Source organism: Zingiber officinale, chromosome 6B, assembly GCF_018446385.1.
Source record: "Zingiber officinale cultivar Zhangliang chromosome 6B, Zo_v1.1, whole genome shotgun sequence".
Taxonomy (NCBI): Eukaryota; Viridiplantae; Streptophyta; class Magnoliopsida; order Zingiberales; family Zingiberaceae; genus Zingiber; species Zingiber officinale.
Window position 1 is genome coordinate 128,758,496 of NC_055996.1, and position 26,623 is coordinate 128,785,118.

The following is a 26,623-nucleotide window of genomic DNA, read 5'->3' on the forward strand; positions in this document are numbered from 1 at the left end:
GGCACCGCAGTCTACCACTTGGTTCGGAAAGGTGGCGGCTCGGGGAAACGCGTATAGAAAAAGTATTCCTTCCAGTGCTTGTTGGAGCTCGGCATATTGCTAAAAAGAACAAAACCAATCCTAGTTTGGAAAATGAAGGTGCCCCACTCAGATTGTTTTGGATAGTAGAAGTAATGGAAGATTTTGGGGTCCAGAGGGATGTCATTTAGCTTGAAAAGAATCACCACCCCGCACAGCAGCCTAATGGAGTTCGGAACGAGTTGGCCGAGCGGGAGGCGGAAGTAATTACATATTTGCAAGATGAAGGGATGTAGAGGAAACCGCAGGCCAGCCAAAAATTGATCCCAGAAAAAGTAAACAGTGCCGGACGGCGGGTTATTGGGCCAGTCGGAAGGAGTGGCTAATATTATTTCAAGGTCAGTGGGGAACTCATAAGTACGAACGATGCGTAGGGCATCTTCCTCATCAAACCGGCTCTCCGTGGCCATATACCAAAGACCAGGGGCGGAGGTAGGCGGTTGTGAAGTGCTCGCCATGGTCGGAAGAGTAAGAGAAATAAAAGACGGAAAGAAGCGAGGAAATAGATGACGAATACTTGAAATAAAGCAGAAGGAGGAACAGCTAAGGAAAGACGCGGAGGAATGGCGGAATAACAGGAGAGCAGAGCTTACAGGGGAGATGGCGATCGGAAAAGTGGGCTGCGAGGGCGCCGGAGATCGTCGGGAGGCAGAAAAACAAGGTCGCCAGAGGAAGGAGAGCTGTGAAACACGCGAAGGTAGAAATGCGGCAAGGGGAGAAGGAGAAGACTTTATAGGGATAGGCCCGAGCAGCCTAAGCCGTTAGATGCAGGTCACGCGAATCAATGTCCGCATCTAACCGTCCATTCCAAACATCGACTGTCCCATTGGAGGTAACGCCGCCGCCGTACGCTGACGGCATCAGAGACGCCACGTGGCGCTACCGCCTGGGGCGCATTTAATGAGCACCATTACCGCGCATAGCGTGTGTGCTCGGCTTTAATGGGAAGGATTTGGCACACATTTCGAGGGGATCCCAAAGGCATCAGCGTTGACCATCCATCCGTTAACAGCGCCGAACGGGCGTGGTGAAGAATGTAAGCCGAATGGACGAGCATTCCACGGGCCGTCCGAGTGCCGTTACTCTGTCAGACCGGAAGTCCAGTCAGTCGGACTTAGCGCCTCCTTCGACTAAACTTGAGGGGAAGGCAAGTGATCTGGTGATAAGGCCGGGGGGTCCTCATGGGCAAAGGGTCAACGACACGTAGGGGTTAGGATTCAAGGGGGGTCAACCCCGTGGGCTCGCCGAGCGGGCACCCTATGCTGATCGCCCGGCCAGGTCCTCCAGCCGAAGGAACTGTAACCCGACCATGAGCCCGGGTTTTAGACGCCAAGGTAAAAAGGCTATATTGCCGAGCGGGTGGTCCGCTCGGCCGTGGCCCAAGGCAAGGGTACAAGGCCAAGCGGTCTGTCCGCTCGGGCAAGGAGTCAGGCAACAAGACAAGAGTGTTCGTCCGAGCAGGGGACCATGAATCTCCCCCGGACGGACCAACATCTACGACGGGTCGAAGATAAGAAGCCGCCGAGCAGCTGGACGCTTGGCTCGAGAGGATGAAACCAAAAGACACGGGACAGTAGGGACGTCATCCTAGTAACCTTTGTCGCTGACAACAGGCATGTTCGATGACCAGACCATACGCAGAATCGTACGATGGAAGGTTCTTCTGTCCCATCAAGGAGGTGCACGGACTGTAGCAGTATGGCGTTAGGCACGCTCTTCTGACAAGCCCATATTGAAGTATGGTGCAGGACATATGTACGCCTCGATGTGTGTGCGCCAAGCTCACCATAGCTCTATATAAGAGCCCTCAGACTTCGCTGGAGGTATGCAATCTTGGATCTTCAGAGCCACCTCCTTGTTTCCCCTTTGCCTGACTTGATCGTCGGAGGACCATCGCCGGGAAACCCCACCCGGCTCGGTTTTGCTGCAGGATCACCGGAGCGTACGAGGAGACAGCAGGGAGCACCACGTCCCCAGCGTCCGTTGATTCAGCGCTCGGACAGGATCACTAGGCTTTTAGTATACACTCTAACAATCTCCCACTTATACTAAAAGACTAAGTTGCCATATCTGTTTCCATACATCTGATTCCCATCCCCTCCACATGCCGATCAAAAGCTTTTGCCGGAAGGACCTTAGTGAAAGGATCTGCCAGGTTATCTGCTGATGTAATCTTGGCGACGCCAACTTCTTCTCGCTTGACAATGTCTCGTATCAGGTGGTACTTACGCTCTATATGTTTACTCGCCTTATGGGCTCGTGGTTCCTTCGAGTTTGCAACTGCACCGCTATTATCACAATAAATTGTGATGATCTTGGGCAAACCAGGAATCACATCTAAGTCCATTAGAAAGTTCCTGAGCCATACAACTTCTTTGGCTGCCTCAGAGGCTGTCACATACTCAGCTTCCATGGTTGAGTCCGAGACGTATTTCTTCTTAACACTCTTCCATTCAATGGCTCTAACTCCTAGAGTAAACACATAGCCTAATGTAGACTTACTATTGTCCTTATCTAGTCCGAATCCGTGTAACCTACAGGGAGCAAATCGTCTGCTTGGTAGACTAGCATATAATCTCTAGTCCTTCTCAGGTACTTCAATATATGCTTTATAGCAGTCCAATGTCCTTGTCCAGGGTTACTCTGATATCTGCTAACTATTCCCACGGTAAAACATATATCAAGTCTCGTACACAACATTGCATACATAAGGCTTCCTACAGCCGAAGCATAAGGAACTGCCTTCATATCCTCCATCTCCTTTGATGTCTTCGGAGACATCTCTTTAGATAAGGCTACTCCATGCCTAAAAGGTAAGAAACTTTTCTTGGAGTTCTGCATGCTAAAATGAGCAAGGATTGTATCTATATATGAAGTTTGAGATAGACACAATATTCTTTTCTTGCGATCCCTTATAACTTTGATCCCAAGAATGTGTGCACATTCTCTTAAGTCCTTCATATCAAATTGTTTGGACAACCATACCCTTACGTCCGATAATACCTTGACATTGTTGCCAATTAACAAAATATCATCTACGTATAGTACAAGAAATACCACCATGTTTCCGTTACACTTCTTGTATACACAAGACTCATCCGGACACTGAATAAATCCATATGACTGGATTACTTCATTAAACCGGATGTTCCAAGATCTTGAAGCTTGCTTCAGTCCATAAATGGACCAATTGAGCTTGCACACTAGATGCTCTTTGCCCTTTTCAATAAACCCTTCTGGTTGCTTCATATGGATATTTTCTTCAAGACTTCCATTAAGGAAATCTGTCTTGACATCCATTTGCCAAATCTCATAATCCATATGAGCGGCAATGGATAAGAGTATCCTGATAGACTTAAGCATAGCTACTGGCGAAAAGGTCTCCTCATAATCGATTCCCTTTTTCTAAGTGTACCCTTTCATAATAAGCCTTGCTTTGAAGGTTTCTACCTTCCCATCTGTCCCTCTTTTCCTTTTGTAGATCCACTTGCATCCAACGGCTTTTACACCATCAGGTGGTTCTACAAGCTCCCAGACCTTATTAGAATACATAGATTCTATTTATAAATTCATTGCCTTTTGCCAAGATACTGCATCTATATCTTGGTGTACTTCGTCATATGTCCGGGGATCAGGTTCATGTTTACCCGGGATCAAGTCTGAAGACTCTCCCAAAAACATGAATCTCTCAGGTTGCCTTACAACCCTCCTACTACGATGAGGCACTGTCGGTGGTTGTGTATCATGTGTGACACGTGTTGCAGTCTCTTGTGGTACTTCATCTTGTACTGTTGGTACTAAAGTAGACGTGCACTCTCTAAGTTCTTCTAGAACAATTTTGCTACTGGGCTTGTGGTCCATTATATATAGCTTCTGGAAAGTTTATCTCGAGTGTCGAAGGCGCCTCCAAGAGAGTTGAGGGCGCCTCCAATGAGTTTACTGGATAAAGCTTTATCTACTTCTCAAACGATCACTAAATTGGGTCTGAGGCGCCTCCAATGACCTTGAAGGCACCTCAGACAGATCTGAGGTGCCTTCAAGGTATTGGAGGCACCTCCAAGTCTGCAGGCAGCGCAGGCGCCTTCAGCACTTCGTTGAAGGCGACTCTAGCTAGCTTTTCCAGCTCCTTTTGACTTGTTTACTCCTTCCGAAGCTCCGATTGCTTGGGTGATTGCAGCCAACCGAAATAGGGCTCACCTGAACCCAATTTTCGACCTTCTCCTTGAGCAGGCTTCCGTCCCGGCTTCTCATCCCTTAAACACAGCGCACGTTCTTCTCGTCCACTGGTGTACTCTTCCGCAGCTCTTTCGTCCTTCGGACGCACCGAGCCTGTCGGCTCCCTTCCTATCCCGTCCTTCTCGCTAGTTGCGTCTTCCGCTCGACTTCCTGTGCTCTTAAGCTCCTGCACACTTAGACACAGGGATCAAATAACAAACAGGACCTAACCTAACTTAGTTGATCACATCAAAACAATCACGGGGTCCAACAATCTCCCTCTTTTTGATGTGCATCAACCCAAGTTCAAGTTAGGAAAAAATAGACAAATAGTAATTTATAGAAATTACTAAACTAACAGTTTAAGCATAAAATTTGTAATTAAAAATAAATTGTAATATTAAGTATAGAATTAATTTATCTATTAAAATTCAAAAAAAAAAAAACTTAAAAAAATTGTAACTCCCCCTGAGCCCCTGAACTTGTACTAACTCTCCCTCTTTGATCACATCAAATTTTTTTTTCAAAATTTCTTAGTTTAGAGAACTTTGCAAAAATTATTTTTGAGAAATTGTTTCAAGTAAAATTATTTTTGTGATTAAGAAAAAAATTTCTAAGTCAAACAAAAAATAATCTTTAAGAATTTTCTGAGAAAAAATTTCTGATTTCAGAAAAAATCTTTACCTTTGGCAAAAATATTTTTGAGAGTTTTTATAAATGAAAAAATCTAAGTATGAAAATATTTTTGAAAAAAAATGTTTTAAAAAAACTTTTTAAAGTATTATTTAATTCTAATTTTAATGTTTTACCAGAAAGTTAATTAAACATTTTATTTCAATATTTTGACTTCCAGGTCGTGGCGAGGCACTAGACCTTCTTGGTTATTGGAGCAACAACCACTTCCTTAGGCAAAGCCTCATAAAGAAATTTTAACGTTGAATTTTCTTTCTGAAAGCTTTAACTAAAAAAAAATTAGTTTAGACAAGATTTTGAAACCAAGTAAAGGTTCCTTCCTACTGGATTAATCAAGAACTTAGGGAGTATATAACTTTTAGAAATTTTTCTAAGTTATCCCTGATGTTTTCTAATATACCAATTTAATTTTCCATATATCCTAAGCTTTGATTTTGAAAATTTATTTAAGCATGCATAATCATTTTTCAATTTTTCAACTTCATTTTTCAATTTCTCATTCTCTAATTTTAAATTATCGTACATTTCTAGTGGACATGCTTTTGCTAAGTTTAACTTCAACTCATTATTCTCCTTTTCTAATTTAACTAAGTATTTAGTGAGAACTTTTATGAATTGAAAGGACTGCTTGGGAGTCAGATTATGTACCTCACTTACCTCTATTTCTGATGCTCCCCTTTCGTCGCAACTTTCTTCTTCTGATGATCCTCCCCCTTCACTATGCTCATCTTCGAGCTGGTTTCTTAGAAAAGATGGTTGACCATCAATGTCACTCCTGAAAATGCTTCAACTTCTGATTCCCTGAGAATGCTTCGACTTCTGATTCCGAGGATGACGATTCATCCCATGTAGCCTTCAGACTCTTGCGCTTTGAGGGCGTCGACCTTTGAGACTTCTCTTTGTCCCTTTTCTTTAGTTTTGGGCAGTCATCCTTAATGTGTCCTTCCTCATTGCAGTTGTAGCATCAAACCGTCCTTCTATTACACTGATGCTTTCTTAACTGTGATTTAAATTTGTTAGTTTTAATAAACTTATTTAACTTTCTTACCAATAGCGCCTCTTCATTTTCATCGATCGATGCTTCAGAGTCGAGATCGACCTTTTTGGCTTGTAGGGCAATATTGAGATTTAACTTCTCTACTTGTTTAGGCTCTGCAATTAGAGATTCGTGAAGTTCAAATGTAAAAAACAAATTTTCTAAAGTACTTACCTCAAAGTCCTTAGAGATGTAATATGCATCTACTAAGGATGCCCATTCTGGAGATCTTGGGAAGGCATTGAGCGCGTACCGGATCGAGTCTCAGTTTGTTACCGATTCTCCGAGGTTATTTAGCTGAGTTATTAGCGCTTTGATCCTCGCTTGGAGTTGCATTACCTTCTCGCCGTTGTTCATCCGGAGATTCGTCAGCTGAGCCCGGAGGATGTCCCGCCTTGCTAACTTCGCTTCTGAAGTGCTTTCGTGGAGCTCTAAGAATTTCTCCCAGAGGTCTTTGGCGAAGTCGTAGCTTCCGATCCGACTTACCTCCTGGGGCGGCAGAACGCTGAGCAGATGAAATTCCGCCTTTCCGTTGGCCACGAAATCGGCTTGCTCCTTCTTCGTCCAGTTGTATTCTTCCTTGTCTTCGGGGGCTGAAAAACTATATTTCATGATTAGAAGTATATCAAATTCAGTCTTAAAGAATACCTCCATTAGGTGTTTCCATGTCGCGAAGTCTCCGTCAAATTTTGGGGGATGAATGCTTGTTCTGGCCATCGTCTTGATCTTTATTGCTTTAGACGGTGGTCAGTCCTTCTGAGGTGGTCTGGCTCTAATACCACTTGTTGGTGCAGCGGGATCGGCAAGAGGGGAGGGGTGAATTGCCTACAAATAAAGAATACCCTCCTCAAGACTTTTCAACTCCAAAAATGATAGCAACAATAAAATATAACAGTAATACAAGAGAGACAAGAAATTTAACTTGGTTATAACCTAGGGGGTTGTTAATCCAAGATAGTCAAACAACTCCACTAGATGTCTCCTTCACTGTAGGCGGAGAAGCCTTTTTTACACACTAAGAATGCTTAGAAGTTGCTAGAAACTTAATACAGAGTTGAATTGAATAATTCCTAGCTCCAGGGGCCTTTATATATCTCATGGAAAGTCTATCTCGAGTGTCGAAGGCGCCTCCAAGAGGGTTGAGGGCGCCTCCAATGAGTTTGACCAGATAAAGCTTTATCTGATTCGTAAACGGTCACTAGACTGGGTATGAGGCGCCTCCAATGCCCTTGAAGGCGCCTCGGACAGGTCTGAGGCACCTTCAAGGTAATGGAGGCGCCTCCAAGCCTGCAGGAAGTGCAGGCGCCTTCAGCACTTCGTTGAAGGCACCTTTAGCTAGCTTTTCTAGCTCCTTTTGACTTGTTTACTCCTTCCGAAGCTCCGATTTCTTGGGTGATTGTGGCCAATCGAAATAGGGCTCATCCGAGCCCAATTTCTGGCCTTCTCCTCGAGCAGGCTTCGGTCCTGGCTTCTCGTCCCTCAAACTCCACGCACGTTCTTCTTGTCCACCGGTGTACTCTTCCGCAGCTCTTTCGTCCTTCGGACGCACCGAGCCCGTAGGCTCCCTTCCCGTGCCATCCTTCTCGCTAGCTGCGTCTTCCGCTCGACTTCCTGTGCTCCTAAGATCCTGCACACTTAGACACAGGGATCAAATAACAAACAAGACCTAACCTAACTTGGTTGATCACATCAAAACGACCACGGGGTCCAACACTACATTGCAGACCGGGTTCGATCGAGGGATCGGTTGACCGAACCTGAGGATCGATCGACTGAACCAAGGATATGAGTTGACCTGATCGAAGTGGGGTGATCGGATCAGATGAGGAGGAGATCATCAGATCGGTCGACCGAACATAGGGATCGGTCGACCGATCCGCTTTAGGTCAAACCTGATCCCGAGTTTCGAGGATATGGATCAGATCAAAAGAGGCTATAAAAAGGCGCCTCGGGCAGCACTTCGAAGACAACAAAAAATAGAACAACTTGTGCTCCTGTGCGCTGCTCCGAACACCTCAACAATGCTCTGCTGTTCCGACAATCGACGACTACTTTCTTCATTTTGTATTGTCGGTATAATCATTCTTTATTCTGTACTTGTACTTACATTCCTGTAAAGAATTCCGGATCTATAGTGATTGCCCAACGAAAATGATCAATGATCGCGGGCCTTGGAGTAGGAGTCGCCACAGACTCCGAACCAAGTAAAAGAAACAGTGTTAGCGTTGCTTCTGTGTTTATTACTTTTCCGTTGTGTATTTACTCAATAGTTTTTAGAAACGAACGAAATAGCCACGAGCGCTATTCACCCCCTAACACTTTTGATCCAACAATTGATATCAGAGTGGGGTCGCTTCGAATTGGTGCAACCACCATTCAAGCATTTTTTCTTTGTGGTATTTTTCAATTTTTCGGAGTCAATCGGAATCAATAGAATTGTCGCCTTCTGATCTAGTTTTTCATAATCAAAATTTTTGCTTGAAGCTGGTGCAACACCACTCGAGCTCGTACTTTAATTTCTTTTAATCCCGCACTACTTGTTGGTTGCTACTCGGAAAGCCTATAGGTTCCACTGTATAAAAATTTTGTACAAAGATCTGAACCTTTTCCTAGCTACCATGTGTTCTTTTAAATTAAATTTTGGATCTCCTGCGGAACTTAACACGTTTGATCCAAAACTTAATCTATTTGTTCTTTTAGGTTTTGACTTGGATCTCCTGCGGAACTTAACACGTTCGACCCAAGTCTCCTTAAGTTATTAATTCCATTAAATATTAATTTCCATAAAAGGTTCCCAGTACTGACGTGGCGAGGCACATGACCTTCTTGGATATGGGAGCAACCACCACCGACTAGACAAAACCTTTAATAGAAAGCTAATATTTAATTTCCTAAAATAACTTTAGGTTAACCAAAGAGAACAATCAAATCACAAGGAAAAGAAAGAAACAAAAGAACACAACTTCAAAAAAACATATTCGAAATACTAGAACGTAAGCCTCTTGTATTTGGTATTATTTCCATAAATAACTAGCATGATGCGGAAATAGAAATTACTAGTTATACCTTGTAGAAAAACCTCTTGATCTTCTACGTATTCCTCTTCTAACCTCGGACGTTGTGTGGGCAACGATCTTCCAAGATGAGAAACCACAAACCACCTTCTTCTCCTCCAAGCAAGGTTCGCCACAAAAGAAAAGCTTCACCAAGGAGAAAACCAAAATACTAACCAAGCTCCAAGAGATGCTAGTTTTCTCTCCTTCTTCTTCTTCTCCGAGTAGTATCCGGCCACCACAAGAACTCCAAGGGAGAGGGAGAGGTTCGGCCACCACAAGAGGAAGAGAAGGAGATGATGGCCGGCCACACCAAGGAACAAAAGAGGGAGAGGAATAATAGATGTTGTGTCTTGTGAAGGCACCCTCACCCCTTCTTTTATATTCCTTGGCCTAGGTAAATTAGGAAATTTAATTACAATAAATTTTCCTTAATTTCCTTGACATGATTTAATTGAGAAAAATAAAATAATATTTCCCAATTAAACAATGATGGCCGGCCAAATCAATAGGAAGCAAATTGGACAAGTTTCAATCAATAATTAAAACTTTCCTTATTTGTTTCCGGAAATTTTAAAAAATAAAATTTCTCTTTAAAATCTCTTCATGGTTAATAAAAGGAAATATCTATAATTTTAATTTTATTAACATGTGAATAATTTTAAAGAGAAAATAAAACATCTCTCCAATCTACAAATAAGGAAAGAGATCTAATCTCTTTCTTTAATCTTTTGTAAATTTTTACAAGAGAGATATTTTAATTTTAATTCTCTTTTAAATTAAATCTTCCACATAATAATAAACATTAAAATTAAATTTTCTTTTTAATTAATTATGGTCGGCCCTACTAGCTTGGGTTCAAGCTAGGGCCGGCCACCTTAAACCCAAGCTTAGGCCGGCCCTAGCTTGGTTCCCAAGCTAGCTTGGCCGACCCCCTTTAGGTGGGTATAGAATGTGGGTATAGTACTCTATAAATAAGAGGCTACGATAGGGACCGAGAGGAGGAATTGGTTTTGGTCTCCCGATAAAATTAAGCATCCCATGTTCGCCCCGAACACACAACTTAATTTTATCAATGATAATTCATTCCACTAGAGAACTATCATTGAACTACCGCACCAATCCCAAATTACATTTTTGGGCTCCTTCTTATTATGAGTGTGTTAGTCTCCCTGTGTTTAAGATATCGAATGTCCACTAATTAAGTGAGTTACTGACAACTCATTTAATTAATATCTAAGTCCAAGAGTAGTACCACTCAACCTTATTATCATGTCGGACTAAGTCCACCTGCAGGGTTTAATATGACAATCTTTATGAGCTCCTCTTGAGGACATTATCAACCTAGTATCACTAGGACACAGTTTCCTTCTATAATCAACAACACACACTATGGGTGATACCATTTCCCAATTTATCGGGTTTATTGATTCATCGAACTAAATCTCACCCATTGATAAATTAAAGAAATAAATATCAAACATATGTACTTGTTATTATATTAGGATTAAGAGCACACTTCCATAATAACCGAGGTCTTTGTTCCTTTATAAAGTCAGTATAAAAAACGACCTCAAATGGTCCTACTCAATACACTCCGAGTGTACTAGTGTAATTATATAGTCAAGATAAACTAATACCTAATTACACTACGACCTTCTAATGGTTTGTTCCTTTCCATTCTGGTCGTGAGCTACTGTTTATAATTTATAAGGTACTGATAACATCATCTTCTGTATGTGACACCACATACTATGTTATCTACAATATAAATTAAATGAACAACTACAAACAAATGTAGATAATTAGACCAAATGTGATTCTTTATTCATAATGAATGTTTACAAAGCTTAGGCTTTCAATATACACTCCAACAATCTCCCACTTATACTAATGACTAAGTCGCCATATCTTCTACCATACATCCGATTCCCATTCCTCCACATGTCGATCGAAAGCTTTAAGGGCCTTAGTGAAAGGATGCCAGGTTATCCGGATGCAATCTTGGCGATGACAACTTCTCCTCGCTTCACGATATCTCGTATCGTGGTACTTGCGCTCTATATGTTTACTCGCCTTATGAGCTCGTGGTTCCTTCGAGTTTGCAACTGCATAGCTATTATCACAATAAATTGTGATGATCTTGGGCAAACCAGAATCACATCTAAGTCCATTAGAAAGTTCCCGAGCCATACCGCTTCTTTAGGCCTCAGAGGCTGCTACATACTCGACTTCCATGGTTGAGTCCGAAACGCATTTAGCTTACACTCTCCATGAAATGACTCCACCTCCTAAAGGAAACACATAGCTGATGTAGACTTACTATTGTCCCTATCGATTGAAAATGAATCCGTGTAACCCACAGTGAGCAAATCATCCGCTTTGTAAACTAGCATATAATCCCTAGTCCTTCTCGTACTTTAATATATGCTTTACCGCAGTCCAATGTCCTTGTCCAGGGTTACTCGATATCTGCTGACCATGCCTACGACAAAATATCCGGTCTCGTACACAGCATTGCATACATTAGGCTTCCCACAGCCGAAGCATAAGGAACTGCCTTCATGTCCTCTATCTCCTTTGATGTCTTTGGAGACATATCTTTGGATAAAGCTATTTCATGCCTAAAAGGTAAGAAACCTTTCTTGGAGTTCTGCATGCTAAAACGAGCAAGGATTGTATCTATATATGAAGCTTGAGATAGGCACAACATCCTTTTCTTGCGATCCCTTATGACTTTGATCCCAAGAATGTGTGCACATTCTCTTAAGTCCTTCATATCGAATTGTTTAAACAACCATACCCTTACATCTTATAACACCTTGACATTATTGCCAATTAACAAAATGTCATCTACGTATAGTATAAGAAATACCACCACGTTTCCGTTACACTTTTTGTATACACAGGACTCATCCTGATTGGATTACTTCATTAAACCGGATGTTCCAAGACCTTGAAGCTTGCTTCAGTCCATAAATGGACCGATTGAGCTTGCATACTAGATGCTCTTTGCCTTTTTCAATAAATCCTTTTGTTTGCTTCATATGGATGTTCTATTCAAGACCTCCATTAAGGAAAGTTGTCTTGACATCCATTTGCCAAATCTCATAATCCATATGAGCGGAATGGATAAGAGTATCCGGATAGACTTAAGCATAGCTACCGGTGAAAAGTTTCTCATAATCGATTCCCTCTTTCCGAGTGTACCCTTTCGCAACAAGCCTAGCTTTGAAGGTTTCTACCTTCCCGTCCCTCTTTTCCTTTTGTAGATCCACTTGCATCCAACGGCTTTTACACCATCGGTGGTTCTACAAGCTCCGACCTTATTAGAGTACATGGACTCTATTTGAATTCATTGCCTTTTGCCAAGATGTCATCTATATCTTGGAGTGCTTATCATATGGGATCGGTTCATGTTTACCCGGGATCAAGTCGAAGACTCTCCCAAAACATGAATCTTTCAGGTGCGTCACAACCCTCCCACTACGACGAGGCATGCGTGGTTGTGTATCATGTGTGACACGTGTTGCGGTCTCTTGTGGAACTTCATCTTGTACTGGTCTTGAAGTAGACATGTCCTCTAAGTTCTTCTAAAACGACTTTACTCTGGGCTTGTGATCCATTATATAGTCTTCTTCTAAAAGCGGGCATTGGTGCTAACAATGACCTTCGGTCTTAGGACTATAAAATAAACCACCTTTCGTTCCTTTGGGATATCCTACAAACACGCGAACTTCTGTACGAGATTCTAACTTATCAGCATCTGGTTTCAGCACATGTGCTGGACTACCCCAAATCCGAATATGTCTTAGACTGGGTTTTCGCCCATTCCACAATTCTATGGGAGTAGAAGAAATTGATTTAGAAGGTACTAAGTTCAGAACGTATACTGCTGTTTCCAGAGCATATCCCCAAAACGAATTTGGTAATTCTGAATAACTCATCATCGATCTAACCATCTCCATAAGAGTCCTATTCCTTCGTTCTGCTACACCATTCTGTTGGGGTGTTCAGACAATTGGGATTGAATCCCAGCCTCTGATAAGTAATTCCTAAACTCTCCTAAGAGGTATTCGCCACCACGATCAGATCGTAGTGTCTTGATACTTTTACCTAATCGTTTCTCCACATCAGCCTTGTATTCTTTGAACTTATCAAAGCACTCGGACTTGCGGCGCATTAGGTAAATGTATCCATATCTTGAATAATCGTCTATAAAAGAGACAAAATATTCAAAACCTCCTCTTGCCTGGACAGACATAGGACCACACAAATCAGAGTGAACCAACTCTAACACTTCTTTGGCTCTATACCCCTTGGCCTTGAACGGCCTCTTGGTCATTTTACCTTCTAAGCAAGATTCACAAGTTGGAAAATTTTCCAACTCTAATGAACCCAAAAGTCCATCGGCTATAAGCCTCTGAATCCTACTTAAGTTAATATGACCAAGCCTTAGATGCCAAAGATATGCTTGGTTCATTTCTGAAGGTTCTTTTCTCTTATTAGAATTAGAAGATGAATTATAAATTTCCATGTTTTGCTTTGTGGAAGAATTTGGATTTAAAATATACAAATTGCCAACTAATGCACCAGAACAGATAATCACTTTATTTCTTTTAATAACTACATCGTTACTGAAAGAAACTGAATATCCATCTAAAAACAGTTTAGAAACTGAAATTAAATTCTTTCTAAAACTGGGTACATAAAGACAATTTCTTAAAACCAAATTTCTATTTCTACTAAAAGACAAGTAGACGTCTCCCACTGCAACAGCTGCCACCTTAGTAGCATTGCCCATGTAGACGGTAATCTCCCCTTCAGATAGTCGTCGGGTTTCCTGGAACCCCTGCAAGGAATTGCAGACATGATCAGTGGCTCCCGTATCTACACACCAGGTGCTGGTAGATAACACCGCTAAACATGTTTCAACAACTAGAGTATGAGATATACCTTTGTTTTGGTTCTTACGAGGACAGTCCGCCTTCCAATGTCCTGCCTGCTTGCAGATGAAGCACTTGCCCTTCGGCTTCTTCATTCCAGCTTTAAATCCCGTACTCTGAGATTTATTCACTTTCTTTGCTGAACCAGTTTGTTTCTTCTTCTTCTTTCCTTTCGGTTTAGAAGTAGAACCATTTTCAGCATAGTGAATTTGAGCATTGTGACGAAATAACCCTTCTGTTGCTTGAAGTTCTGTCAGTAGTTCCCCTAATGAATAAATCCTTTTATTCATATTATAGTTCAGGCGGAACTGCTCAAAACTTCTAGGTAGGGTTTGGAGGATTATATCGATCTGGGTTTCCCCATCAATTTCTCCTCCAAGGATCTGTATTTCGTTCAGATAAGCCATCATCTTTAGGATATGATCCCTTACAGGAGTACCCTCTTGCATGGTGGTTGTCATTATCTTTCTCATGGCTTCTTGCCTAGAAGCCCTATCCTGATGACCAAAGAGTTCCTTGAGATTGTTCATGATATCATAGGCTGTTGGTAAATCTTGATGCTGATGTTGCAATACATTTGACATTGAAGCCAAAATGTAACACCGTGCCATCTCATCTGCTTTTACCCATTTCCTATGATATTCAATCTCCTCTTGGGTAGATTCACCAGTAGGTGCATCAGGGCAATGCTCAGTCAGTACAAATTTATAGCTTTCAGCAGTAAGAACAATGTCCAGGTTTCTTTTCCAATCTATGTAGTTAGGTCCAGTAAGTCTATTTTGTTGAAGTATGATGGACAGTGGGTTGAAAGACATCCTAAGAATCACAAATAACTTTTGGTCAGAACTCTAAATTTAGAATAATATTGATCCTCAAACAATACTATTTTAAATTAACCAACACCTTAAAACACCGTGAATTTTGTATGCCACGTTAGTGTGGACGTATACAAATTCAACATTTGTAAAAGGAGGATTTTAACCCATTAATTTTATTATCTTGTCAACCTAACTTTTTGACAAATAAAATTAATAGTTGGTATCATTTGGTCACACAAATAATAGCAGTGACTCCGTTAGGGAGGATACTATTAGATGTGTCTAAGTGTATACCATTACTTGACACTAAGTCCATTAATAAGATTATGCCCCTTCCGTTGGGGAAGATCACACGCTCTTAATTAACTTCCTATAGTCATCCAAAAATGGAAGTCTGTTCTAGTGATCCGCAAACAAGCTCATCCGTTATGGAGGAAGGCACTCAGAGCCAACGCGCAAGCTTGTTTGCATCACTTACAAACCAGTAATGGAGACCATGGGATTTAAAAATCCCTCTCCCACTTAGTTATTTATAAATGAGGAATTTTAACTATGCTAGCCTACTTAAACTTGTAAACTAACATGCACACACAATATAAAAGCAATAAATAGAAAATTTAATTTTCAACTATTATGGCTTTTATCTCTAATTGTCCTCCGTGTGTTGTCATCCCAAGCTGCTGCCATATTTGGCCACCGCCACCGGGTCTAGCTGTCGCATCCATCTTGCTCCTAGTTCCGCTGCGCCTCTGGTCCTTAGAAGGTTCCACGCTTTGCAAGATTCGATCCGCGACATAAATAGAATTTTACATTTTTGATCCTATATTCCATAAAAGGAATGTACATGTATCTAGATCAAAAATAAAATCCTAATAAAACTAAATACAGCTCCTGCTGTATTTTAATACAATCATGCACACATATATAAATTGCCCTTGACATGTCCAAGGGTCCAATCACACACATAATAACTAAAAGCCATAATAGTTGGATCCTGCATCCATAGAGTTAGCACATCCTACTATTAACCTGCCTAAATTATGTATGACATGTGCATAATTAAACTAATACCAAATACACAGAGGCAAAACCCTAGCTCTGATACCAATTGTTGGTTGCTACTCGGAAAGCCTATAGGTTCCACTGTACAAAAATTTTGTACAAAGATCTGAACCTTTTCCTAGCTACCATGTGTTCTTTTAAATTAAATTTTGGATCTCCTGTGGAACTTAACACGTTTGATCCAAAACTTAATCTATTTGTTCTTTTAGGTTTTGACTTGGATCTCTGCGAAACTTAACACGTTCGACCCAAGTCTCCTTAAGTTATTAATTCCATTAAATATTAATTTCCATAAAGGTTCCCATGGCGTGGCGAGGCACATGGCCTTCTTGGATATGGGAGCAACCACCACCGACTAGACAAAACCTTTAATAGAAAGCTAATATTTAATTTCCTAAAATAACTTTAGGTTAACCAAAGAGAACAATCAAATCACAAGGAAAAGAAAGAAACAAAAGAACACAACTTCGAAAAAACATATTCGAAATACTAGAACGTAAGCCTCTTGTATTTGGTATTATTTCCATAAATAACTAGCATGATGCGGAAATAGAAATTACTAGTTATACCTTGTAGAAAAAACCTCTTGATCTTCTACCGTATTCCTCTTCTAACCTCGGACGTTGTGTGGGCAACGATCTTCCAAGATGAGAAACCACAAACCACCTTCTTCTCCTCCAAGCAAGGTTCGGCCACAAAAGAAAAGCTTCACCAAGGAGAAAACCAAAATACTAACCAAGCTCCAAGAGATGCTAGCTTTCTCTCCTTCTTCTTCTTCTTCTCCGAGTAGTATCCGCCACCACAAGAACTCCAAGGGAGAGGGAGAGGTTCGGCCACCACAAGAGGAAGAGAAGGAGATGATGGCCAGCCACACGAACAAAAGGAGAGGAATAATAGATGTTGTGTCTTGTGAAGGCACCCTCACCCCTTCTTTTATATTCCTTGGCCTAGGTAAATTAGGAAATTTAATTACAATAAATTTTCCTTAATTTCCTTGACATGATTTAATTGAGAAAAATAAAATAATATTTCCCCAATTAAACAATGATGGCCAGCCAAATCAATAGGAAGCAAATTGGACAAGTTTCAATCAATAATTAAAACTTTCCTTATTTGTTTCCGGAAATTTTAAAAAATAAAATTTCTCTTTAAAATCTCTTCATGGTTAATAAAAGGAAATATCTATAATTTTAATTTTATTAACATGTGAATAATTTTAAAGAGAAAATAAAACATCTCTCCAATCTACAAATAAGGAAAGAGATCTAATCTCTTTCTTTAATCTTTTGTAAATTTTTTACAAGAGAGATATTTTAATTTTAATTCTCTTTTAAATTAAATCTTCCACATAATAATAAACATTAAAATTAAATTTTCTTTTTAATTAATTATGGCCGGCCCTACTAGCTTGGGTTCAAGCTAGGGCCGGCCACCTTAAACCCAAGCTTAGGTCGGCCCTAGCTTGGTTCCCAAGCTAGCTTGGCCGGCCCCCTTTAGGTGGGTATAGAAGGTGGATATATGTGGGTATAGTACTCTATAAATAAGAGGCTACGATAGGGACCGAGAGGAGGAATTGGTTTTGGTCTCCCGATAAAATTAAGCATCCCGTTCGCTTCGAACACACAACTTAATTTTATCAATGATAATTCATTCCACTAGAGAACTATCATTGAACTACCGCACCAATCCCAAATTACATTTTTGGGCTCCTTCTTATTATGAGTGTGTTAGTCTCCCTGTGTTTAAGATATCGAATGTCCACTAATTAAGTGAGTTACTGACAACTCATTTAATTAATATCTAAGTCCAAGAGTAGTACCACTCAACCTTATTATCATGTCGGACTAAGTCCACCTACAGGGTTTAACATGACAATCTTTATGAGCTCCTCTTGAGGACATTATCAACCTAGTATCACTAGGACACAGTTTCCTTCTATAATCAACAACACACACTATGAGTGATACCATTTCCCAATTTATCGGGTTTATTGATTCATCGAACTAAATCTCACCCATTGATAAATTAAAGAAATAAATATCAAACATATGTGCTTGTTATTATATTAGGATTAAGAGCACACACTTCCATAATAACTGAGATCTTTGTTCCTTTATAAAGTTAGTATAAAAGGAACGACCTCAAATGGTCCTACTCAATACACTCTGAGTGTACTAGTGTAATTATATAGTCAAGATAAACTAATACCTAATTACACTACGACCTTCTAATGGTTTGTTCCTTTCCATTCTGGTCGTGAGCTACTGTTTATAATTTATAAGGTACTGATAACATCATCTTCTGTATGTGACACCACATACTATGTTATCTACAATATAAATTAAATGAACAACTACAAACAAATGTAGATAATTAGACCAAATGTGATTCTTTATTCATAATGAATGTTTACAAAGCTTAGGCTTTCAGTATACACTCCAACACTACTAATCCAACACCGAGTCTTGGAACGAAGTTTTTTTCTTTTTTGTGCTAGATTCCAATAGGCCATCAAGAAGGCTATAGCATAGCCCGACCACCGCTCTTCTCTAGAGAAGACTTCGGCTACTGGAAGGGTTGAATGGAGTCCTATCTCCAAACTCAGTTCGAGGTGTGAATGCTCATCAAGACCGACATCTCGCTCCCACTTGACGACGTAGGAAAATCCGTATCATACGAAGACTGGGACCCTAGCATAATAAAGAAGGTAGAAGTCAACGCAAAAGCAACCTGCATCCTCTAATGTGGACTTACAAAGGAGGAGCTGAACCGAGTTAGCCCATTCTCAAGCGCAAAAGAATTGTGGGAGAAGCTGATCGAGCTGCATGAGGGCACGTCCGACACAAAGGTAAGTAAGCATGACTTATTTTTTAATAAATTGTATAACATCAAAATGCAGGAAGGAGAGACAGCTAGCCATCTCCACGCACGAATTCAAGATCTACTGAACGAGCTTCACACAATCAGACAGAAAGTGGAGAACCGCAACGTTATAAGGTACGTGCTTAATGCCTTTCCGAGGAACACTTTGTGGGCGTCCATGGTGGATGCCTACAAAGTTTCTAAGGATTTGTGTTTAATTAAATTAGATGAGTTATTTTCTGAATTCGAATTACATGAACAGACTAATGCTCGGCCAGTTGAGAAAGGTGTTGCATTGTTTGCAGGTACAAGCAGGACAAAGGATGCAAGAAAGAAGCGTCAGATCGAACCCGAGTTCGAAGAAGAACTAGACTCGGATAATGACAATGACGAGATAGAAGCCAAGCTCGTCAACCTAGTACGCAAGCTCTACAGAAAGAAGAAGGGGCTCACAAAGAAGGATATCAAGAAGGTGGTTCAGTCCAAAACGGCAAGACAAGTTCAAAGGTTAAATTCAAAGTAACCTGCTATAAGTGAAATCAAAAGGGACACATCAAGGCCAATTGTCCCAAACTAAAAGAAGCAAAGAAGCAGAGGAAGAAGAAGGCACTACAAGCCACATGGGACGAGTCCTCCTCAGAAGACTCCAACGAAGAGCTCGAGCAGATGAGTTTCCTTGCACTGATGACCCGAGAACACATCGACGAATTGGAGACCGAGAGCGAATCGGAAGCCGAGTTCGAGCGAAGCCACGGATCCATATCCATTTCCGAAGGGTTAAAACCCACTGTAAGTGCTTGTCAGTTAGAAAAATTATATAGTTTAGTTAATTATTTGTTACGTAAGCTAGCTAAATCAAATGTCTGGGTCAAGTCACTTCAAAAGGAAGTAACAGTCCTTAAAGAAGTGACTAACCCTAGCTCCTTGACTAATCGCGATCAAACTGGAACCTCAACTCAAGTCCAAAAGCTTGAGGAAGAGAATTCTAGTTTGAAAAATCAAGTCAAGGAACTAAAGGACATGTTGGAACGGTTTACTCTGGATTCCAAGAATCTTGATCTGATTCTTGGAAAACAACGAGCAGTTTACAACCGATCTGAACTTGGATTCAAGGCTAAAAGAAAATATAAGTCGTACTTATCTCTGGTTAATAGAAATAATAAGAAATTAGTCTAAGCATGGGTCCTCAAGTCAAACTTGGTTAATCAAGTTGGACTTGGACAATATTGGGTCCCCAAGGATCAAATCCATTACCTTGATAGACCATATCGAGGCTATGATCCAGGGGGAGCTAATAGGAAGACCATTCTTAGAATTGTTTGATGATTGCGTTTTCTACTTTTATTATACATGCTTAGTTTAGGTTAGTTAAGGACTCAGGCGTAATTTACACTTGGCTACTTAGACCTAGGGATTTCAAAATGAAAATTAAATATCCAATTTCCTTGGGAAGCTTTGTCTAGAAGTGGTGGATGATCTCATACCCAAGAAGGCCTAGTGTCTCGCTACAGCTTGGAAGCTAATCTTTGAAATGTGTATTTAATTGACCAATTAAAAAATTTGAGTCTAACCCAAATGTAAATTAATCCTTAGACATAACTTAAATCAAAGATAAAATTAACCATCTCACAAAATCCTAAGGTTCCCTGATTGATAATTTAGAAATATGTGAGATGGGCCTAGGTAAAATTTAGAATTAAATTAAAATAATTTTAAATTAATAAATTAATAAAGTAATAAAGTAATAAATCAATTTTAACTTAATTAAATCAATTTCATTTTAAATAAATCAATATCAACATAACTTAATTAAATCAATTTCATTTTAAATAAATCAATTTTAACTTAATTAAATCAATTTCAATTTAATTATCAAATCAATATCAACATAACTTAATTAAATCAATTTAAATTTAAATTAATCAATTTAACTTAATCAACTAATCAATTAATTTATTAATTTAATCTAACTAAAAATTGTTTAACTCAATAAAATCATCTCACAATTACTCATAGAGATATCATGTTTGATAACCTAGCCTGGGTGAGATGGAACATTAAAAAGTTAATTTCAATCAAACTATCTTTCTATCCGACAAATTGAACTAAATCAAATACTTTAAGTGTAGGAATATAAAGATTTGGATCAATGGATACTAGATAGTGGATACTCTAGGCACATGACTGGAGATAGATTAAAATTCACTAAGCTGAAATTCAAGAACCTAGGGTTCGTCGCATTCGGTAACGACGGAACACTCAAGGTAATCGAAATAGCTAATATCCAACTAAGTTTCGATTTCTATATTCGAAAAGTTTTATTGGTTGATCGATTGAATTTTAATTTACTAAGTATTAGTCAATTATGTGACTCATGGTACTTAGTCACATTTTCAAAATTTGAATGCTTAATTAAAAATCTTGAAAAATCCTAAAATCACATTTAAAGGAATTAGGAAAAAGAACATCTATTCAATTAATCTACCAACCTCCTCACTTAAGTGTCTATTGACATAACAAGAGGAAACTAAGTTATGGCACATAAAACTGGGTCACACTCATACCAGACTCATTTCAAAAATGAGTCAAAATGACTTAGTTAGAGGCTTGCCCAAATTAAAATTTACCAAAAATTTAATTTGTAATGCATGTTAACAAGGTAAACAAACTAAGTCAACCCATAAATCAGCCAACTTAAGTAAAACTGACTCAATACTTGAGCTTCTACACTTAGACCTGTTTGATTCACATGGGGCTAAGTCACTAAGTAAAAACCAATATTGCTTAGTAATAATTGATAATTACTCAGGATTTACTTGGGTAAAATTTCTAAAATCTAAAGATGAAATCTATGAAATCTTTAAAACTTTTTTTTAACTTAGTAGAAAATGAAAAAGATACTAAAATTAAAAGAATTAGAAGTGATCATGGGGGGAATTTGAAAACCTAAAATTTATTAAATTTTGCGAGATTAATGGATATAAACATGAATATTCATGCTCTAGAACCCCCCTACAAAATGGTCTAGTAGAAAGAAAAATAGAACCCTACAAGAAGCCGCTAGAACCATGTTAAATGAATACAACTTAAATAATCAATTCTGGGCTGAGGTAATTAATATAGTCTGTTACATTAAAAATAGAATTTTGATTAATAAAATAAAAAATAAAACTCCATATGAATTATATTACAGCATGATTCTTAACTTAAATTATTTAAAAGTTTTTAGGTGTAAAACTCATATATTAAACACTAAGGACTACTTAGAAAAATTCACATCAAAATCAATTCCAGGAATCTTTTTAGGGTATTCCATAACTAGTACGACCTATAGAGTGTATAACAAAAATACCTTAAAAGTTGAAGAAACAACTAATATAATTTTTGATGAAGAAAATAATTTACCTAACTTAATAAATGAAAATATTAATCAAAACACAGAAAATATTAATTCAAGAAACATAGAAGATGATGAAGATATTCAAATAAAATTTGGTCAACCACAGGAACCAATTATTGATTCTAATATAAGACCAACAAGAACAAGTACCAATCACCCATCTAACCAAATTTTGGGTGACCCAACCCTAAGAGTTCGAACTAGATCATCTTATAAGAACCTAAGTCAAATAGCTCTCATTTCAAAAATTGAATCCAAAATTATAGAAGAGGCCCTAGCTGGCCCAGACTGGATATTAGCAATGCAAGAGGAGTTAGACCAATTTAGTGCCCAAATCCAATAATAAAATCATAGTTGACACTAAATGGGTATTTAGAAATAAATTGGATGATAAAGGTAAAATTATAAGAAATAAAGCTAGCTTAGTAGCTAAAGGGTTCAGTCAAGTAGAAGGGTTAGACTATAATGAGACCTATGCCTCTGTAGCCAGACTTGAATCCATTAGGATGTTGCTGGCCTATGCAGCACACAAAGGATTCAAGTTATTCCAAATGGAAGTAAATGTTGCGCCCAAAGGATGTCCATATATCTCCACAATAGCATGATATTGTCCACTTTGGGATTAGACCCTCATGGCTTTACTCTTGAGCTCTCCCCAAAAGGTCTCATGCCAATGAAGATATCATGCATCCTTTTAACCCCATGATCTTTACCAAATCTTTCCAATGTGGGACTTTGATTGAACCCTAACAATCCTCCCCTCAAACGAAGGACCACAATTACTCTCATGGTCTGGGCCTTCCCGAGAGCATCTGGTCACCCTGACTTGCTCTAGGCCTCCCCGCAAGCATCCGGATCCGGTCATCTTAACCTATTCCGGGCATCCCCACGAGCATTCGGCCACCTTGACTTGCTTCGGGCCTCACTGCGAGCATCTGGTCACCCTGACCTACTCGCCTCCCCGCGAGCATCTGGTCATCCTGACCTATTCCAAGCCTCCCCGCAATCATCCAGTCATCCTGACCTGTTCCGAGCCTCCCCGCGAGTATCCGGTCACCCTGACCTGCTTCAGGGCCTTTCCCACAAGCATCCGGTCATCCTGACCTGTTTCGGGCTTCCCCGCGAGCAGCTTGATCTGGTCAATCTTGACCTACTTCAGGCCTATCCGTGAACATCAGATCAAACCTTGACCTGCTTCGGGTCTCCCTGTGAGCATCCGGTCACCCTGACCTACTCGCCTCCTTGCAAGTATCCGGTCACCTTGACCTACTCCAAGCCTCCCCGTAAACATCCAGTCATCCTGACCTACTTCGAGCCCACCCTCAACTTCGTTTAAGGCCACCGCACATGACATTTGGTCCGGACCATGACTCTGATACAATTTGTTAGGCCCAAAGGATGTCCACATATCTCCACAATAGAATGATATCGTCCACTTTAGGCTTAGACCCTCATGGCTTTACTCTTGGGCTCTCCCCAAAAGGTCTCATGCCAATGGAGATATCATGCATCCTTTTAACCCCGTGATCTTTACCAAATCTTTCCAATGTGGGACTTTGATTGAACCTTAACAGTAAAATCTATTTTTTTAAATAGATTTATCAAAGAAGAGGTATATGTAAGTCAACCCCTAGGATTTGAGGACTCGGACCACCCGAACTATGTTTTTAGACTATAAAAGGCCCTATATGGACTAAAACAAGCACCTAGGGCTTGGTATGAATGACTATCAAATTATCTAATACCTAAAGGTTTTAAACAAGGCCAAATAGATCAAACCGTATTTGTAAAAACCTTAGAAAAAAAATATTTTTATAGTCCAAATTTACGTAGATGATATAATTTGATGTTCAACCAACACTAAAATTTTAAAAGAATTTACCAAATTAATGAAGAGTGAATTTGAAATGAGCCTTGTAGGAGAACTCAACTTTTTCTTAGGCTTACAAATTAAACAAACCAAAGATGGAATTTACATCTTTCAAACAAAATATGCCAAGGAATTAATTAGAAAATTTGGAATGAAAAATTCAAAAAATATAAGTACTCCAATGGCTACAAATGTTAAAATTGACTCTGACTTAGAAGGAAAACTAGTAGACTTAAAATACTATCGAAGTATAATAGGAAGTCTAGTCTACCTAACTGCATGTCGACTGGACCTCCTATTTGTAGTAGGTATGTGTGCAAGATACCAATCTTGTGCAAAAGAGTCACACCTAACAAATGTTAAAAGAATACTTAGGTATATTAAGGGAACCCTAAATGTAAGACTTTGGTACCCTAGAACTTGCACCTTTGACCTAATCGACTACTCTGACTCAGACTATGCCGGGTGTAAATTAGATAGAAAAAGTACAAGTGGTAGCTGCCAGTTTCTAGGTTAATTCCTAGTAAGTTAGTCGAGCAAAAAGTAACACTGTGTTGCCTTATCCACTACTGAAACTGAGTACATAGCCCTAGGGGAATGTGCATCTCAACTATTATGGATGATGCATACCTTAAAGGACTATCAACTAGAATATAAAAACACAAAATTTTTAATTGATAACATAAGTTCAATTAACTTAACCAAGAATCCAATTCACCACTCAAGGACTAAGCACATAGAAGTTAAACACCACTTTGTAAGGGATCATGTAGCTAAGAGTGACATTGTGCTTAACTATGTTGAGTCCAAGTCAAACATGTTGGGGCAATTTCCCTAGGTCAAGGTTGACCAGTTTGACTAAGTTTGAGTTGAGTCAAGATTGAGTCAGGATATGAGTTTTGATGTTTGACAGTATAAGGAGATTGTTGGAGCAATCGTCTGGTTATGGAGATGATCAAAGGGTTGACCAGGTTGATGAGAATACAAATCAAGTAGGTCAAGGTTGACAGGAGACTTGACTAGGAAAGTCCTAACTGGATGTTAGGTATTTGGAAAGTCTTATTGAGGAGCTAGGCAGGAGAAAGTCCTGGTGAGGAGCCAGGCAACTGGAAAGTCCTGGTGAGGAGCCAGGCAATTGGAAAGTCCTGGTGAGGAGCCAGGCAACTGGAAAGTCCTGGTGAGGAGCCAGGCAATTGGAAAGTCCAAGTGTGATCTTGGCAAAGGGTGTAAGTCCAAGCATGTGGTTTTGGCAAGATAAGTCCTAGTGTGACTTGGCAAGGAAGACCCGACAACTAGGATGAGGTCGAAGGAAGCTCCTGAAGGAAAGGCGTGAAAGATGGGGAGATATCTGAGGGACGCAAGGCTGATGGAGGAGGCTAGAAGGCTAGTTCGAGGTTGGTCGGGTGTGGCCAAATGCTAGGCATGGGAGACCCAACATGTCACGGTTGACTGGAAGTTAGGTTTGGGACTTTGGACTTAAGCTTGAGTCAAGTTCAGAGTGTTCAATCGATCGGTCGATCGATTGAACAAGATCCAAATTGATCGGTCGATCGATTTGGACTGTGTTGCGATTGTGGTAAGGCTCAATCGATCGACCGATCGATTGGGATGTGAAATCGCGAGCACAGAGACTTTCCCAATTGATCGACTGATTGATTGGGAGCTGTCAATCGATCGGTCGATCGATTGGGCAGCAGAAGCTCTCGTGCGATCGCGAGAGCACAGAAAGGCGCTGAATCAATCGGTCGATTGATTCAGGCAGTCCCAATCGATCGATCGATCGATTGGGAAGTGACCGTTGCGTAGGATGCAGGTGATGGACTACTGCGATGGAGCGGTACTGACGTGGCAATCGATTAGGGTTGATTTCAATCGATTGGGAGCACTGTATATAGCTTGGGCGGAGCATTTTCTTCGCCAGAACTTTGCGTTCTTTCCTGCGATTCCTCTCCAATTTTCACAGCGATTTCTCTAGATCTTTACAGCCAGTTCTTGAAGACTCTTGGGTTGCATCCCCAAGCTTCAAGAGGCTACTACAAGCAACAAGTAAGCTAGAGGAAGAGTGTATTCATTTGTATTTGTCTTTCTTCTTCTTGTGGAAGTGTTGTGTTGTAGTGTGAGTTTGTACGAGGCTTCTCCGCCTCCGGTTGCGACCGAGAAGGAGTTGTTCTTAGTGGAGATAGTGTGTCGTGTGTGTTGGTGCAACCTTAGGTCAAGGTTGACCTGGTTGACCCGACTCGAGGTGACTTGACTCGAGTTGTATTTTGATGTTTGACTTGGGAAGATTGTCGGTGCAACCTTAGGTCAAGGTTGACCTAGTTGAGTTGCATGTTGATGTTTGACACTCGTGAGAGAGTTCTATTCTTGATATGGGACAAGAATAGATGTTTGGGAGATTATTGGTGCAACCGTGAGTCAAGGTTGACTTGGTTGACCTGATTCGGGAAAAAGTCCAAGTATAGAGACTTGGCTACGGGAAAAGTCTAAGTATGGAGACTTGGCACTGGAAAAGTCCAAGTATGGAGACTTGGCACGGAGAAATCCAAGCAGGGAGCTTGGCACGAGGGAAAGTCCTAACTGGGATGTTAGG

General features: G+C 40.1%; 1 protein-coding gene across 1 annotated transcript in view; it reads left to right on the forward strand.

The window, feature by feature from the left end:
• The first annotated feature begins 678 nt into the window (after window positions 1-678).
• Window positions 679-26,623, forward strand: part of LOC121991517 (glucan endo-1,3-beta-glucosidase-like) — a 41,313-nt gene continuing 15,368 nt past the window's right edge. Inside the window, exon 1 of the mRNA XM_042545511.1 lies at window positions 679-775. Coding sequence (XP_042401445.1) covers window positions 679-775 — 97 coding nt within the window. The remainder of the gene's footprint in view (window positions 776-26,623) is intronic.